The sequence below is a fragment of the Halichoeres trimaculatus genome, unplaced genomic scaffold, assembly GCF_033239565.1.
Source record: "Halichoeres trimaculatus isolate MK-OKI-2021-1 unplaced genomic scaffold, fHalTri1.1 fHalTri1_scaffold_9, whole genome shotgun sequence".
Lineage (NCBI taxonomy): Eukaryota > Metazoa > Chordata > Actinopteri > Labriformes > Labridae > Halichoeres > Halichoeres trimaculatus.
Window position 1 is genome coordinate 18,605,388 of NW_027437188.1, and position 15,989 is coordinate 18,621,376.

At 40.4% G+C, this 15,989-nt stretch overlaps 1 protein-coding gene and 1 non-coding gene across 2 annotated transcripts; both read right to left on the bottom strand.

Moving 5' to 3' along the window:
• Positions 1-109: 109 nt before the first annotated feature.
• p2ry6 (pyrimidinergic receptor P2Y6) lies at positions 110-15,874 on the bottom strand. Its single transcript, XM_074680176.1, has 3 exons — positions 15,630-15,874; positions 2,753-3,189; positions 110-2,596 (listed from the first exon to the last, which is right to left on the bottom strand). Exons 1-3 carry the CDS (start codon positions 15,660-15,662, stop codon positions 1,924-1,926), a joined length of 1,143 nt encoding a protein of 380 aa, XP_074536277.1. The 5' UTR covers positions 15,663-15,874; the 3' UTR covers positions 110-1,923.
• trnaa-agc (transfer RNA alanine (anticodon AGC)) lies at positions 8,031-8,103 on the bottom strand. Its single transcript has one exon. It is a non-coding gene; the product is annotated as a tRNA-Ala (tRNA).
• Positions 15,875-15,989: the final 115 nt, after the last annotated feature.

Here is a 15,989-nt window from a genome sequence, read left to right on the forward strand (position 1 = left end):
TTTTGCCACATATGTGGAAATAAACTTAACAAATACACTTCATGTTGTGTTTTAAAAACGTGAAAATAATGACTCAGCAAGGACACATTCACAGTCGACTTTTTAATCAGCTTTCAGGTTAGTTCTACATATTTAAACATTGAGTATCCAGAGAATTCATGAGAGGCTCAAAATATTTACAGAACATTTGTCATTCCTTTAGTCCACGTAAGTATTTCAATATAACAAAAATATAATCTTGTTCATAATTCTACTCTAAGTTACAGTATTTACAAAAATAAGACTTCTTCCATAATACTGACTGAAGTGAATATGCTTGCACAGTGCATGGACAACTTTTTAAATAAACAGTATATCCTAGACAAACACATATTAAACCAGAAAGAAGACTTAAACATTCACTTTCCTGAAGTGAAACATAAAACTACAGTTCACCAGTGTATACACAGGCTACACCAAAACTTAGATGTTTTTAATGTTTTTAACACGTGACCACTGAAAGTGATGCTAACTTTTTGCATTTAAGATGAATAAAGCTCAAATTATAGTTGTGAGATTAGAAGTTTTAAGGTGTAAAGCTGCCGTAAAAGTTCACTTTAGTAGTTCATCCCATAGATGTTTAGTGATTCTGTTTGAAGTCGTGTCTTAACTCTATCAGGGACATTCAATAATCAGGATTGTTAAAGCCAGTGGTTAATGTACAGGCTGGTTGGTTAATCATGATTCCCTTTAAAAATTCAAATCAATCTTTATAATGCTGTTAAGTGTAGAGCTCCTTTTCTTAATGTGCTCAGATCTTTTTATCAGCAGAGGTGATGTCTTGGAACAGAAAAGCTACATTCATGGGAAGCTTTACAAACACTTACAGGAAGTGGGAAACCGCAGAGTTTATCCCTTATTTAGATCTGGCCTTGAGTCCGTAAACCTTTACTTCCCTTCTGAGCAGATAAACAAAAAAATTAATAATCTACTACATGTTGCAGACTTTGAAAACAGGTATCTCTGCCTAACTTTAGTTTGACATGAGCTTAATATATCAGGTTAGCTGGCATAAGCTAACTCCAGACAGCAGAAACTAAGATCTGATCCTTGCTGGATAATACAGTGATTAAATGACAAAGGCAGAGTTACAGTGCAGAGGCAGTGCAGTGCAATGCTTACACCACCTAGTGGCATAAAACTAAACCACAAGACTTACAGCTGGGTTACAACTGAAACAATGTGAGAAACAAACAGAGGAAAACTTCACTTGAAAGTAATATTCTAATTTCCACTGACACAGGTGCATCATGCATGTCTGACATGCAGTGATAAACATTTGAAATGTCTTTCAGGATGAATCAGCTTTTAGCCAAAGTGCATTTTATCATCTTTTCTCTCTCAAAAGTTCACTAGAAGTATCTCAGTGTAACCCATGTCAGAATCATCTTTCATCCTCTGATCTGACGTTAGTGTGGAAATGTGCTCACAAACGCCTCAGTTCACAGTGTCAAACTACATTTAAGAATAATATATATTTCCAAAAGTTTCTCTTTAACCACACTGTTGCACATTAAAGTCTGTTTCACAGACACGTTTTACAGACTGCAGGGTCCATGCAGGGTGTGAATGCCCTGTCTTCTCACAGCATGTCACAAATGTCACATCCTCTAACTTTCTCATTTTAAATTTCTCTTATATTTCTACAACCTTCATTGTCCCTTTCAGAAGAATGATACGACAGTACTTACAAATCTTTTTGAGCCCCCGTCAGGAAGTTTTTTTGTCACAGTGTACTGTAGTTGTTTAAGCACAAATGTGTGCAGCTTACATCTAACTATGCATTAACAAAACTCAGAACACCACATCAACCACTGAGCAGCATCTTAGGGTCCGCTGCATGAGTAGTATGAAGTTATCAGTTGAATATAATCTCCTAGTGGCTCAAACACTGGTGCCCTTCTCCCTAAGAGTGGTGATTTTCAGCACGAACCTCTTGGTGCTCCTGCGATAGCGTGGCTGGGTGAAATAAAACAGAATGGGGTCTAAGAAACTGTTCATGCTGGCGAACGGTCTGGTACTCTTATAGATGATGGAGAACAGGTTCTTTGTCTTGCAGGGTGTAGAGGGCACTGCACGTATGGCCAGGTACAAGGTCTTTGTGAGGTGGAACGGCAGGAAGCTTATGCAGAAAACTGTCGTCACTACGATGATCATCCTCACTGCCTTGTCTCGTTTCTCTCCAGTCGCCAGCGAGACGCCTTGGTAGGACACAGGGCGGCAGAGAATGTGCGCCATGCGGCAGTAGCACACCAAGACGACTGTAAATGGCACCAAAAAACCAAGAAAGGTCAGAGCCATGCCGTAGGGATAGTACGCCGCTGACATCTTTGGTGTGCTTAACTCATAACACACGGTGCGGTTTCTCTGCCGTCCTGTTGTTGCAAAGTGGAAAGTAGGGGCACACAGGATGGCGACCACGAGCCACACACCGCCACAGATGCGCCACGCCAGCCTGGTACCTCTTTGTTTCAGCCACACAGCAAGAGGATGGCAGATACCAACATAGCGGTGTATGCTGATGCAGGTGAGGAAGAGGATGCTGCCATGCAGATTACTAAAAAGAGAAACGGGGAGAAAAGTCTTAGTTTTATTTGAACAAGATTTGATGATGAAACCTTGTATCAAACACCAACAAGTCAAAGCCAGAAAAAAATAGAAACAACGGTTTTTGTAAAGAAATATTGAGCTGATATGTAGAGATGCATCTCACCTGTAGAATTGAAACCTCACCAGTTTACAGGCAAATTCCCCAAAAGGCCAGTAGTCGTGGCTGCCATAGTTGTAGATGAGTAAAGGAAGTGACATCACATACAGAAGGTCAGCTATGGCCAGGTTGAGCATGTAGATGTTGTTTTTGGACAGATGTGGTCGAGTCCTCCATATCTTCAGTATGACGGCAGAGTTCAGAGGAAGGCCGAGCAGAAACACCAGGCTGTACACAACCGGGAGTAAAATACGTTTGAAATCTTCTTTGTAGGTGCAGCGGAGGCCGCCTGTCCTGCTGATGTTGCTGACACTGGCGATGAAACTTGGTTCAGGGTACGGCTCTGTGGTGTGTTCGCTGCTCAAGTAGAAGTCCAAAGAGAAGGTGTCAGAGAAGACTGTTTCTGTTGGGAAGGAGTCGATGGACTGTGGCATTTTCTTACTCTGGAGGAGAAAAGGGAGAGAAACAAATGGGTGGTTAGATTGCATGGATGTTTATGAAGGCGCTTAATGAGTATTATCAAAAACTTTAAAGTGCTCTGTTAAGGGCACTGGGTTCTGGGGTTGCTAGGTCCCGCTTTGTTGGCTATGGCTGCCTTTTGTAGCAGCTCTCTCTTCTTTGTCTGTTTCTTGTAAATATTTCGTCTCTTTTTCGTAATCTTTGTATTTGGAGTGGATCATTACTTTGTATGGCTCATTTGTTGGTCATGGACACCAAACTTTTTGTGGCTTCAGCGATATTTTTATTATTTTTTCCCCTGTGTTTGTCTGGAGATCCTACATGTAACCATGGCTGCATTGTTTACACGTGAACTCAGCTGTTAGCAGCCTGTAGCATGTCAATGCTAACTGGTGTAAGGCCTGATGTCTTCCCACAAGGTGAAGAGAAGAAGGTGAGGATGACTTGCTGGTTCTCAGGTGACGAGCTAGCCATGCTAACCCAGCAACAGAAGGAATACCAAAGGGAAGAGTAGCATCATGCTATTCACAGACATGGTGAACAGAGCTAACATCAGACATCAACACCACATTGGAAGAGCTTCACCTGCTGTGAGCAGACAGGATCCAGGAGACAGAGATGGAGCATGACTGAAGAAGCTCAGTCCTGGACCCTGTGGAGGTGGAGGCTGGCTGAACTGGAGAATGATGGACAAGCTGTCATCATCTATTTCCTTATGGACCTTTTTGGACTTTCTTACACTTTCTTACTTTTGTTTTCTTGATTGCTGCTGTGACTTCAAATTTGTTGTACTTGTTACAATGACAATAAAGTTCTATTCTATTCTAATCCAAAAGGGTTTATATAGAAAAGCATTCTTTATACATACAGGTCTGTCTGAATTGAGTTTTAAAGCCTGTGGCTGCCAAAGGAGGCTGTCTCCACCAGAGGGCCCCAGAGATTTTAGTGGTATTTTGCAGCCTGACTGCTCTGTGTTTGAGAGATATTTGAATAGAGGTTTTGAGAAGCTGGTGGAGTCATTGCACTAGCAGAATTAGCATCAATACTCATGTTAAATTTTTCAAAGTTAACATATAAGTATTTATTTCATTTTTCTTTTACAGTTTTTTCCAAGATTTGAACTCCAAAGAACTGGTAAATGTTGAGGTATTACAAGATCAAAAAAACTTCTGGTTGAACAAACACCACAATGTTTATGAGCCTTCATTTTTACATCACTCAGTGCTGGTTGTGACAAATCAGTTTCTCTGTGAAGAGGTGCAACGTTTGCTTGTTCATAACAACTACGCCAGCACAAATCCTGGTAATAATGTGAGGGCTACTTCATTGTGGTAATGTAATCACATTAAGACAAGCCAAAGCTGCACAGCTGCATGTGTTGAGTGGAAAACCACTGTACACTGGCTGCCCACTCAAACCTCACACTGGGAGGAACAGGCTGGGATCTATCAACGGTCCTGATTGCTGCTCCCTTCACCAGAATCATTCATATTTATTTCTTTGATTGCAGTGTGTGGGTGTGTGAGTGATCGGCTCAGATCATTTCATTTTCCGTCAGACCGTGACTCAGTGCGTTTCACAACTTGAACAAAAGCAAAGTCCCGGTGTGTGCAGCATTATCTTACTACTAAGACGCCTCTGCTGAGCGCAAACATGTGGCTCTTACTCCTCTGTGCAGCAGCAGGAATTCTTTTGTCGACTGTGACAATGACACACGGTTTTATAAATCTCTGAAGAGCAATCAGAGGAGAGTAGGAAGGAGATGTGGCAATACGCCAGCAGACTGTAAAATACTTCGCTGCACTGAGCCAATGAAGAGGCGAGGAGGAATGACACAGGTTGAGGAAAACGTGCTGCCGTCAGCTCCATTTGCTGATGACTCATTTAAAGTGTAAGTCAGATTTTGATTTGTTGACAAGCCTGTTTGAAGAAAGCTTCCTGAGATCACACTCTTGGCTTCTGCTGAGGACGGTGACGTTACTGGAAACACTAAGCTTTCTGAAAACACTGCACTGAGCTCCATGAATCCCATTCTGTCAAAAAAATTACTCTGTGTGATAAGGAGAGTGGGCAGCTTGCATGTTTTAACCTGCGTTTAGAGAAAAAGCAATGCCCAGCCTGAAGAGAGAAGATGTGATGAACACCCCTCTTTATATGATGTGGTTTCATCTGTAATACAAACTGTAACCTTCTATTTGCAGAGCAGACATGATGGCACTTCCTGTTTCTGATGTATGGTACATTTGAGATTGTTGGGATTCATGATGTTGGTACAATTAAACTGCAAAAGCGCAAACAGTAAAATAAGACCAAACCTTGTTTACTTTAGCTTTCTCGTGTAATTTAATGAGTGGTTTATGATAAAAGAGAAGAGGAAAAGAAACTTAAAAAACATGCGGATTTCGAATCCTTAAAGCCTCAACAAGAAACTAACAGTCTGCAAAGAAAAGAAGGATCCTTAATCCTTAGTATGAGGTTGAGACAGTCTCTCTACCTATGTGAACTAAAATGGAATAAAATGTATTTTAAAACTGAGCGTAAATGTGGAAACGTGTGGTGAGTAGATCTCCAAAACTAAAAGGAATTACAGTTTAACCGTAATCCTCAGCAGGGGATAAGTGAGGAATTATACTTGCACGTCTGAAAAGTTGCCATCAGAGTTTTTGGTGAAACAAATGTGAAATGCCTCCAAACCGCTGAGCTGCTGTAGTTATCTCCTTCAAGCTGTTTTAACTTTGCCGAGCAAAGATGTATGGATCTAGATGTTTGAACTCGAAGCACATGGTTAGTCCAAACAGAAGAGCATAGAGCTGAGTTGAATAGACCTGTCTCGTGAATATCCAAAGTAACTGTTTGTGTTTGGATCGGACTGATACCTGATACCAGGATTGGATCGGTGCATCCCTACACACTTACAGATTTCTAACTATTAAAGCCTACGCTTATAGGCTCAAACATTCCCGGTAAAAAACTGATCTTCACTTAAAACAGTAACATCATGTTAACACTGCATAGCTTAAGTGTTTTTAAATCATTTTTAAAGAGCAACGTCTGCCAAAGTGTGCTCATGAAATCTGAGCCCTGTGTGTGTGTGTGTGTGTGTGTACAGTTTGTGGTTGTTACTGTCACGTTCAGAATCAACTGTTTGCCCACAGCTTCCCTCCAGGCTGTATCCATTTCCTGATCAAAGAGGATCACAACGGACGAGGAAAATCATTTGACACCTTAAAAAGCTTAGAGGGAGCTGAATTAGATCATACAACAAACTGTACAGAAACAAAAGCTGGCAGCCCCGATGTGTAATCCCTCATTATTTGCATAGCCAGAGTGACCAAAAAGACAGTGTTTTTTTGCATTTATTTGGAGGATTGAGTTCCTATTGTGGCTGTGTTTAAAGCAAATGAGCTCAGAGTTGTTAGAAAGCATAAATAAAAACCTGTCTCTCCAGAAAACTAAGCACAAGATTTTAAGTGGAAAAACTCAGTCAATGAGTTTTCACCCTCAGCTCCTGTTTAGACAGGATTCACAAAGTGGGTCAACGAAAGTTGTGTCTGCAATAGGCTGAGTATTAGCAAGAATCTCATGATATGATACACATCACGATACTTGGGTCACGATACAATAGTATCATATCAAAATATTGTGATATATTGCGATATTCTACACTAAGAAAAAACTAGAGATGATGTTAATGTAAATAACACAATACTACTCAAAAAAGACAAATTAAATCAAAATTGATTTGAAAAAAACTTTTCTATTTTGTTGCTTTTCAAATACTGCAAGTCAAATACAGTGTTGCATACACTCACTTAACTTGTAAACATGCATCAAGTTTGTCACTTGAACAACTGTGACATTAAACTAATGTTGAAAAAAAATATTGGATAAAAGACGTGGTCAGTTGGTGTAACTGATAAATATCAAGTGGTGTAAACCTTTTTTTCCCACAAAAAATCTGATGTTGAATTAAAAAGAGAATATGGATATGAATTTTTAAGCCTACTACAATAAAAAATTAAATTAAAAATGGTTTTTAAACCAACTGACCCAAAAATAGAAAGAAAATATTGATGTTTACGGCATCAAAACCCATTTCATCAAGTTTAGAAATAAAATATTATAAAAACATTTTGAGATTAAATTTTCTGAACAGTCTATTGGCAACAAACATAGTAGCTCTGCGGCGCCATCTACAGCAGTGAAGGTGCAGCAACTCAGCTTAAATGTGCATTTTTATTTTTACAAAAATTTTGACATTAACAGTTGAAATGTAAATATTGTATCAGAGATCAAAGTATTGATATTTTTTCACACTTGGAGTCTGCGGTTAGGTTAACTCCATTACTCAGGGACATTTTGTAGGAATTGACTTTGCTGTGTCATGATGGGTGTGAAGGAGTGGCCTACTTATGCTCTCTGATTCAGTGGAGCTTTTTTCTGCCCACATAGCTGCAGATTTTTGGCAAGGCTCCGCAGAGCTGGCACGTTTCTTCTGAAATGTGCCCATACTTCTTCTTAAACAGCATTGTGGGAAACCGGCCCCTGAACCACGCCTTTACCAGACAAACGCCTCAAGGGGAACTCTCCTGGGGAATTACAGTCATTGATCAAACGAAGAAGTGGTGTGATTTACTTTAGCTCTTCACTTTTCTTAAAACATGTTAGAATGACAGGATGAATGACGTCCGAGGCTTGGAGCTGATGATAACTGTAACATCTGTCCATCTTTTAAACTAGTCTCACAGGTTCATTAAATTTTCTGGAAAAATCCTTTTACTCCACGAATCTTTCTACTGCACTGTGCAGCAGTCAAAAGGTTGTCTGGAGAATGCGGGCATCGATCCCGCTACCTCTCGCATGCTAAGCGAGCGCTCTACCATTTGAGCTAATTCCCCTCCTGCAGGGCCTGATCAATGACATGTGGTTTAAAAACACACACCCCCACCCCCACCACCCTGTCACTGCCCACAGGAGCAGACACTCCCTCTGCTCCTCTCACTCCCCCCCTCACACGCATGCTTTAACAAGAAAAACATGCTGCAGCACACTCTGTGCTCGCAAGCCTGCTGGAAGGCAGAGCTGAAGGTGATGCAAGATTATTTATAAACCCTGACTGTAACTCAGGGGCAAATCTACCAGTTTAACAACTGAACATGAACCCAGAGAGCTGTAAATCAAATACTACTAGCAACATTTGAGTGATTACTTGATCAGGTTCTAGGATCTGGATGATCAAGATCTTGTTCAGTTGTGGTAAACGTAACATGATACAAACAAGAGAGAGAGTGTCTTCATGTTACCATAACAGTGAAACCATGCCAGGAGAAGGGAGTCTTTAATAGAGACAGAAGTATGTTTGAGAGACACAAAGTTGGAAGAGATCTGGGGGACTATGACCTTTCACCTTTGGCCTGAAAGGTTCTCACTAGAGCCCAACAGCAAATGAAAACTGTGAAGTTTGTTTAATCCTCTCCTGGGTATTGCATTCACAGTGAACTGTGAAGCTGATGTTTCACATTTCTAAATGAATGTGATTCAATCATCAAATTTAATTTTGATCCTGATGGTTAATTCATCTCTATACATCAGTTTGTGTCTCATATGAATAAAAACAATCAGCTCTACACGCTGGCCTCACTGCCCTCAATGTAATCTAATCTCAAAGGGCAGGTAGCAGTCAACTGACAGATAAAGACTCTTAATATCTGCTCTGCTGCACACACAGGCTGTGTGTGTTTGTGTGCATGTGTGTGTGTGACTGAGGGGAAAGACAGAGAAGTTGAGTGGAGGGGAGAAAGCAGTAACCAATTAAATCCTGATCACTTCCTCCTCTCTAATTGTCTCTCCCCTGGGACACAATGATCCACGATCCACGCTTGCTGCTGCTCCCCTTCAGGTCCTCTGCACGCACACACACACACACACACACACACACACACACACACACACACACACACACTAAAGAATACACACATTTAGTTTTTTTTTTTTGGTAGTGAGGAATTTGGAAAACAGGACACACAACAAAACAAAGACATAGTAGAAGCACACTAAGATTAACATCTCTTTTGCTGTGATAAAAAAAAAAAACATCTAGATAATATTCATTTGTTGTGGTGAAACAGACACTGTTGCATCCTGAAGATGTTATAGGCTTTTGTTAATTAGAAAACCAGCACCCCTTTGGGAAATATCAGCGCTAATACCATGCAGAGTGAATCAAAGCTGAGCACAGACGCTGCACCGATAACACAGAGACATTTAAAACCAATCAGCTGAGCCATAAATAGAAAGATGGTGGTGATGAGGAGGGCTGGTGTTCAGCACATGCACACTGCCTTCAATGTGAACCAAAGAAGAATAAAAAAATAAAGCCATTGATTGCTGCTGCATAGGCCTGTCACGATAATCAATAAATCGAATAACCAAACGATAAATAAAAACGTCCTCTGTAAGTTTGCCAGCCTCGATAAACTGACACGTGCATGCATGTTTGTTTTCCTCCTTTCTTTCGACCAAAGAGGCTGAATGAGAAGATGGCTCACTACGTCTATCTTTCCTAACATCGGGGTGCATAGGTTCTATAGCGGATTTAGCAGATTTATAGCGGAGTGAGCATCTGTCAAAAATGCGATCTTTGGGGTGAAGACGGGGTTGCTCACGCGTACACACGGAGAGAGCTGAGGCGAGCGTCCTGAGGGGTAAGGAGGAAGCACGCTTATATGAGTGATGGAACGAAAGATACGGTTCTTAAGCCGCCTGCCACAGTCCCAGTGTGGGAATATTTTGTTTTTTATCAGAATGAACAAAGTGTGAGCTCATGAACACCAACGAGCTGATATGTTGCATTTGTTTGAAAATAGTGGCGACGAAGAAGAAGGGGAGGTGCAGCGGAGCCTTGTTCTTTGACAATCAGCTCTTACTGAGGCTTTTGGTCTGCAAAGTAAATAGAAATAAAAGCACCTAATGGTGGGCACTCAAAGACAGCTACATTGCCAAAGAAATGCAGCCCTTCAATACGGTTGAAAGCCAGAAATGTTAAAAATGTTTGACAGACAGTACGGATTGACTGGGAAAATTACATGTTACAAACAATTCAGGAACTGTATAAACTCCCTTTTATTTAGACTATAGTTTTTATTGTTGTTGTTTTTTTTGGAGTTTTGTTTTTTTCTTTAGAGACAGGGTCTATGTTTTATTGTTTTTGATGAGTATTAATTATTTTCATTGACATGTATTTTTTTCTAAAAGAGAGTCCATTTAATTTTCATTGTATTTCTTTCTCTTTCTTCTTTGTTAAATGTATTACATTTTTTGTTTAATTTATTTTATTTAAAAGATCCTGACCTTTTAATTACAGTTAAATACTCTTAAGAAATTAAAGTTTCTTGCTCTTGATATGGTGTACTCACTTTATTATCCCATTTATCATAATTACATCAATGAAAAAATGGAAAAAAATCGAAATAATATTGACAATAATATCGTTTATCGGCAATAATGTTTTGGAAAATTATCGTCTAGCAAAATTTGTTATCGTGACAGGCCTACTGCTGCACATCATTTTCAGGAGACATCCTGTCAGTTTAAGCACAAACAGAGAGATGAACTGTGAACAACTAGGACAAACAAAAGTCAAGATCACCAGACTGACGCACTCCCCGGCACACTACAATTTGAGTACTAACATAAAACTAGCCCTCACTCTCTGGGCCTCTTCAGAAAAATGATGCTTTTGCACTGACTGTTTGACTTTTACAGTAAAGTGCAAAAGCCTCAAGTACAAATATGGTCATCAAAACACTGTTAACGACAGGGCTTTACAAAGACATCCCTATTTTGGGAATAATCCACAACACACAGCCAGTCACTTCTGGTCTGCTGAATAAATATGCACATGGACCCTAAAAGTATGATGAATCACACAAAAAAACTGCAGGAGATGCAATGCAACACAATGGCATTACATTTTGACACACTTTGCGGGTGAAAACACGTCTGAGCCCGTCTCTGGAAGGACTCCGAGTGGAGATTTCATCAGGCCTGTGACGACTGGTGGACAAATGCTTGAGAGACACTGTTGCCACAAACAGAGGAAGAGAATGCAGCTCTGCTAAAACACAGAGCAGATAGTGGGGCGACAGCCACTGAAACCTGAAAGTAATGACACCTCAACATTCCTGATCCTTTATTTAGCTCAGTAACTCCACCAACTGTGTCTTTGCTGCCAACCTTGTAAAAAAATAAAAGCATCAAATCCTCACATACATCTGTCTCTGACCAATCAGAGTCAAAGCATGAAAATATTTTCTCACGCCCTGGATGACGTTGAGCTATCTGCTCATTCCAGTGTGACCAGGAGTTAAAAAAAAGATTTCAGGCTAAGAATTCTTTTCACGTGAGCTGGATTGTTTACACTTCAGTCACCAAGATGAGACGCCAACATGAGTAATGACACGAGAAGACCGTGCCTGTCTTTTTTTTCTTTTGTCTTCAAAACAAACTAACCAGGTGAAGGTGTTCTTGCTACAGAGACATTCAGCCGGGGGCTGTTCAAGGTCTCTGCAAGCTCTTTTTGGGAGAAGCAAAACACTACAGTCCAAACCACAGACCAGGGGTTAAGACCTTTTCACAGGACATTACGAGAAAACTGGATACACAGATACACAGAGCTCTGGACAGTCAGTGCAGAGAGTTCCTTTTCTCCTTTGTTATTTCATTTAACAGACTAAATATCCTCATGTTGTTTATCTTATTATTTACGTCACAGGATGACATTTCTGGGCGCACGTTCACATTTTTCCTCTGCTCTTAGTATTGTACGTAGCAAAGTTTCACCCTGATGGGTACACAGACACATAAACACGTACATACACTCACAAACACAGGGATGGGCACACCCCAAATAGTGTACAGACAGTCAGGACAAATAACGTCCCAACCACCACGAGACGCAGAAATAAGAAACCTCTGAGGGCTGTTTCTGTAAAGATGGTAACATAGCCACTGCCACAGCTGCTGTCATGAGATTATCGGTGTGAGTTTTACAGGCTATTTTAAATTGCTACTTCGTAGCTTCCCAACTGGGTAGAGCAAGATCGGATTGTTTTATGGTACATCTAGGTCTCTATGACAACACCACGTCAGCTGACGAAGTTTAGCAGTGAGAAGAGAGACCTGCGTTTATCTCTGTTGAAAACAATTTCTGTGATTAATTTTGTAGTGATGGTGGACACAGGAGCCTAACTGTCAGGCAGAAAAGGACAGAAGAGCAGGAGAAAGCTAAAAAGGAGAGTGATAGAGTATGAGCTAAAGGCTAACACACGGCTAAGCTGTTTGTGATAATGTTCATTCCAAACCACAGTCAGCAGTTATTCTGCAGTGGTTTGTCCAAACTTGAGAGTCTATCAATAAAATGAAGAGTGAGGTTACATTAGCTCTGCTTGGTAGATGACTGGCAGGACATAGCTAACCAGGATTCACTAACCTTACACATTACGGACATGTCTTAGAGCACCGGACTGCCAGCTGTGCTATAAAAGACAGCTACTAAACTACTTACAAACTGACAGTGTTTACTTGTAGTCACATTAGCCTACAGATATGTCTGAGCACTGGGCTACCGATGCTGCTACATATAGCGGCTACTATGTTTGCGTTTTGTCACGTTTCAAGCCGTAGCGCTACATAACTGTACTGATAAATACCTTACCACAACATGTTGTATCCAGTAAAAAGTTGTCTTCAACAAAGAAAATTTGTTTCGATCTGATCTCCATTAAATTCCAAAACAAACACACGCCTCGCTAAAAGTAATTCACGGTAGTGTGATGAGACTCCGGGCCAGAAGGTGGCGAGGGAGTTCAATCAAAACATTTTCTCCTCATAGCTTCTTTAAAATGACTCATTCTCAAATAAGGCACATGTCTTACAGCCCATGTTTCAGAACCAACATCTAAAAGTTTGAAGAGTGACCAAAACAATCCTTTTGCATTTTTAAGAAGAGGCTTATAGCCAAACATACTACAGAGGTTTGAAAGGCTGGACACTTTCACAAAGATATGATAAAGAAAATTTTCATTTGGCTTATGGAGCCCAGACCCCTGTGGTGGCTGTTGTCATGGGTTGTGGTGTTACAGGTATATAATGCAGAATCTGTACGAAAGGTGAAATTAAATCTTTGCTAAATGATTCTATGATGTGTCTGTGACAGACTAAATGAAATGTAGTTCTTTGTTTTTTTACCGAAGCTCCAGTCTCTGTGGTTCATATCAGGACAGACACATTAAATTACCAAATTTACGGAGCCATTTGGGTGGCATGTTTGCAATGGTTGCAACTTTGCTGTTGATTATTTACTCAGTAAGACAATTTAGGGCACTTACATTTCCCCCGAGTGCGACTTTGGCCCAGTTTTGCTCTTTCCTCCTTTATCACTTCCCTGTATCTGCCATCTAGAGTTTCTAAACTAGTCTAAAGTTAGTCTGTTCCCAGTCAGACAAAAAAAACAACAACAAGTGGAGCCTGGCCATAGACTGGCTGAAAGGAATCTCCATTCAAAACACAGCCACCATGCCAGAGTCTCATTGCCAGTTTTCCAGGAATGTACACATGACAGCCCATCCAAAAGATCATTGGTTATTGCTGATGTGATGTGAGAATTAAAGACTGTATAAAACATGGACGTAGTCTGCACAACGTCACTCGTCTGTTCCTGATACTGTGACATAAAGTCAATCGACGTACACAGCCACATTGGATGACGCCAGTTGTGAGCTTCCTTTTGTGTCTCTAATTGGACGATAAATCAATCCTGGTAACTTATAAACCGCTGAGTTAGAAAAAAAATTAGTCACTGTACAGTGTGTGCCATTTGCGAAATCATTGTTTCAGACCCAAGCGTTTTTTAACCAGACCATAAATATGCTTTTTGATGTTGTAAAATTCTGTTGTTGTTTTTTTTGCTGGATGTGTACGTGACTCTCGGTCTTTACGCAGCCAGCCTCAAGCGGATTATTGATGAACAGCAACTTTTAGCATAGGCTTCATTTTTCTAAAACTGATGTTTCCCCTTGGTAAGAACTTTTTTTGTTCAGGCATCATGAACCCTGCCCTCAAATATTACAGATAAAAGGAGCAGCAAATGTAGTTATAAACTATGAGCCTGTGCAAAAACTTTACTTGACTTTTAAAGTTCATGAATGAGAGATGATGTAACATCTGAAAGGAAGCACCTGTTTTCTCAATGATAAACTAAAGCCAGTGAACTGACTGGAAACACTCTGAGGGGTGACTAATTTTTCAAGCTGTCTATTAAAGCTGGTGGACCAGCTCTCTAAAAGCATGTATCATATTCACAAGCCTATAGAGTCCCTCTGACACCAGGGGAGCTATCTGTATCACTTCACATTGTTAAATACCAAGTTTGCTAGGGTGAAGGAGATTGTTATGCGTTGCCTGGTGGCTGTTGGTCATCTGTCCAACATTTACCTTTGCAACTTTTTTTCTTGTTTGCTGCTCAGACATGTGGCTGTCTAAGATAATGAGATCATTTGGCCTACATTTTTATGACTTGCAACTTTATAATTGTTCAATGTTCAAGATTTATAGACCATATGTAAAATTAAATGGGCCATCTGTATGACCTAAATAGCTATTAACATAAATTTAAAGGTCCCTTCTTAATTTGGTTTAAAACCCAAAGGGATAAAGATATATAAGTATAATTATGATTTATTTATAAGATCTATTACCAAGTAATACATTTTACTAGATTGTAAATCTGTTCAGTTACTTCGTGGGAAAAGTGACATGTTCCCAAGACTGTTTTATGGCCCTACTTTTGTTGTCTCAGACTTTTCTCTTTCACTTCTGGTTGCATTTATGGGCTATGCTGTGTAAAATCTTCACAACGCATTTCCTGCAAACTCCCCATAGATGCTGTGACAAATGATCGAACCTGGTATGTGCAGCTGCAGTGCCCTGAGGCAGGACACTGTGTAGCTCAAGAAAACAGCAGCATCTTTTTTTCTTTTTTTTTTAACAAGCGAAAGTATCAAGATCAAGTTCAACAGTCTTTCTGTAGGAAGAAAAAAAAAACTAAAAAGAAAGCTTAAAAGATGTGATCTCACACATTGGGCAAATACGCCTGCTTCATAACAGAGAAACGCTGACAGGTTTTGGGGTTTAGAGACTTAATACAGCAGTAAAAGCGTCAAACTGTGTGGTGTTGATAACACACTTCGTCCACTGTCTGTCTACAGATACCACGGTAGTTGCAAGGACAAGTTAAGGTGTTGGGACAAGGTTAGAAAAGCAAACAACCTGTAAGAAATGTGTTCTGTCGTTTAGTAGAGATATTGTTGTTAAACGTATCAAACTGGACGAAGAGGATGAAAAACTGTGAGGCAAGTCAACTTACCCCGAATGAAAGGACAATAACGCAGTAAAACATCAACAAGTTGACGATTTGGCCATGGCAGAGTTTTCGTCTGGCTCCTTTCTTCCTTTTGCAATTCCGTGGAGGGGAAAATTTTAGGAGAACAAATGTAAAGAAATAACTCCGAAACAAACCCCGAGCTCTGTCATATCACTGGCATTGAGCATGCGTTTGGTTAAAACTGGCTGTCTCTCCGACCCGGGTCGGTCCTTCATGCTGTAAGGTGTCTTCACTCAGTGCTGCACTGGCTGCACAAAGGCGCGCGCCTAAAGAGGGACGCGCACGCGCAATAAATCTTGGAACATAAACTAGGGCAGTAAAAGTAAAGACGGTATACGGAAT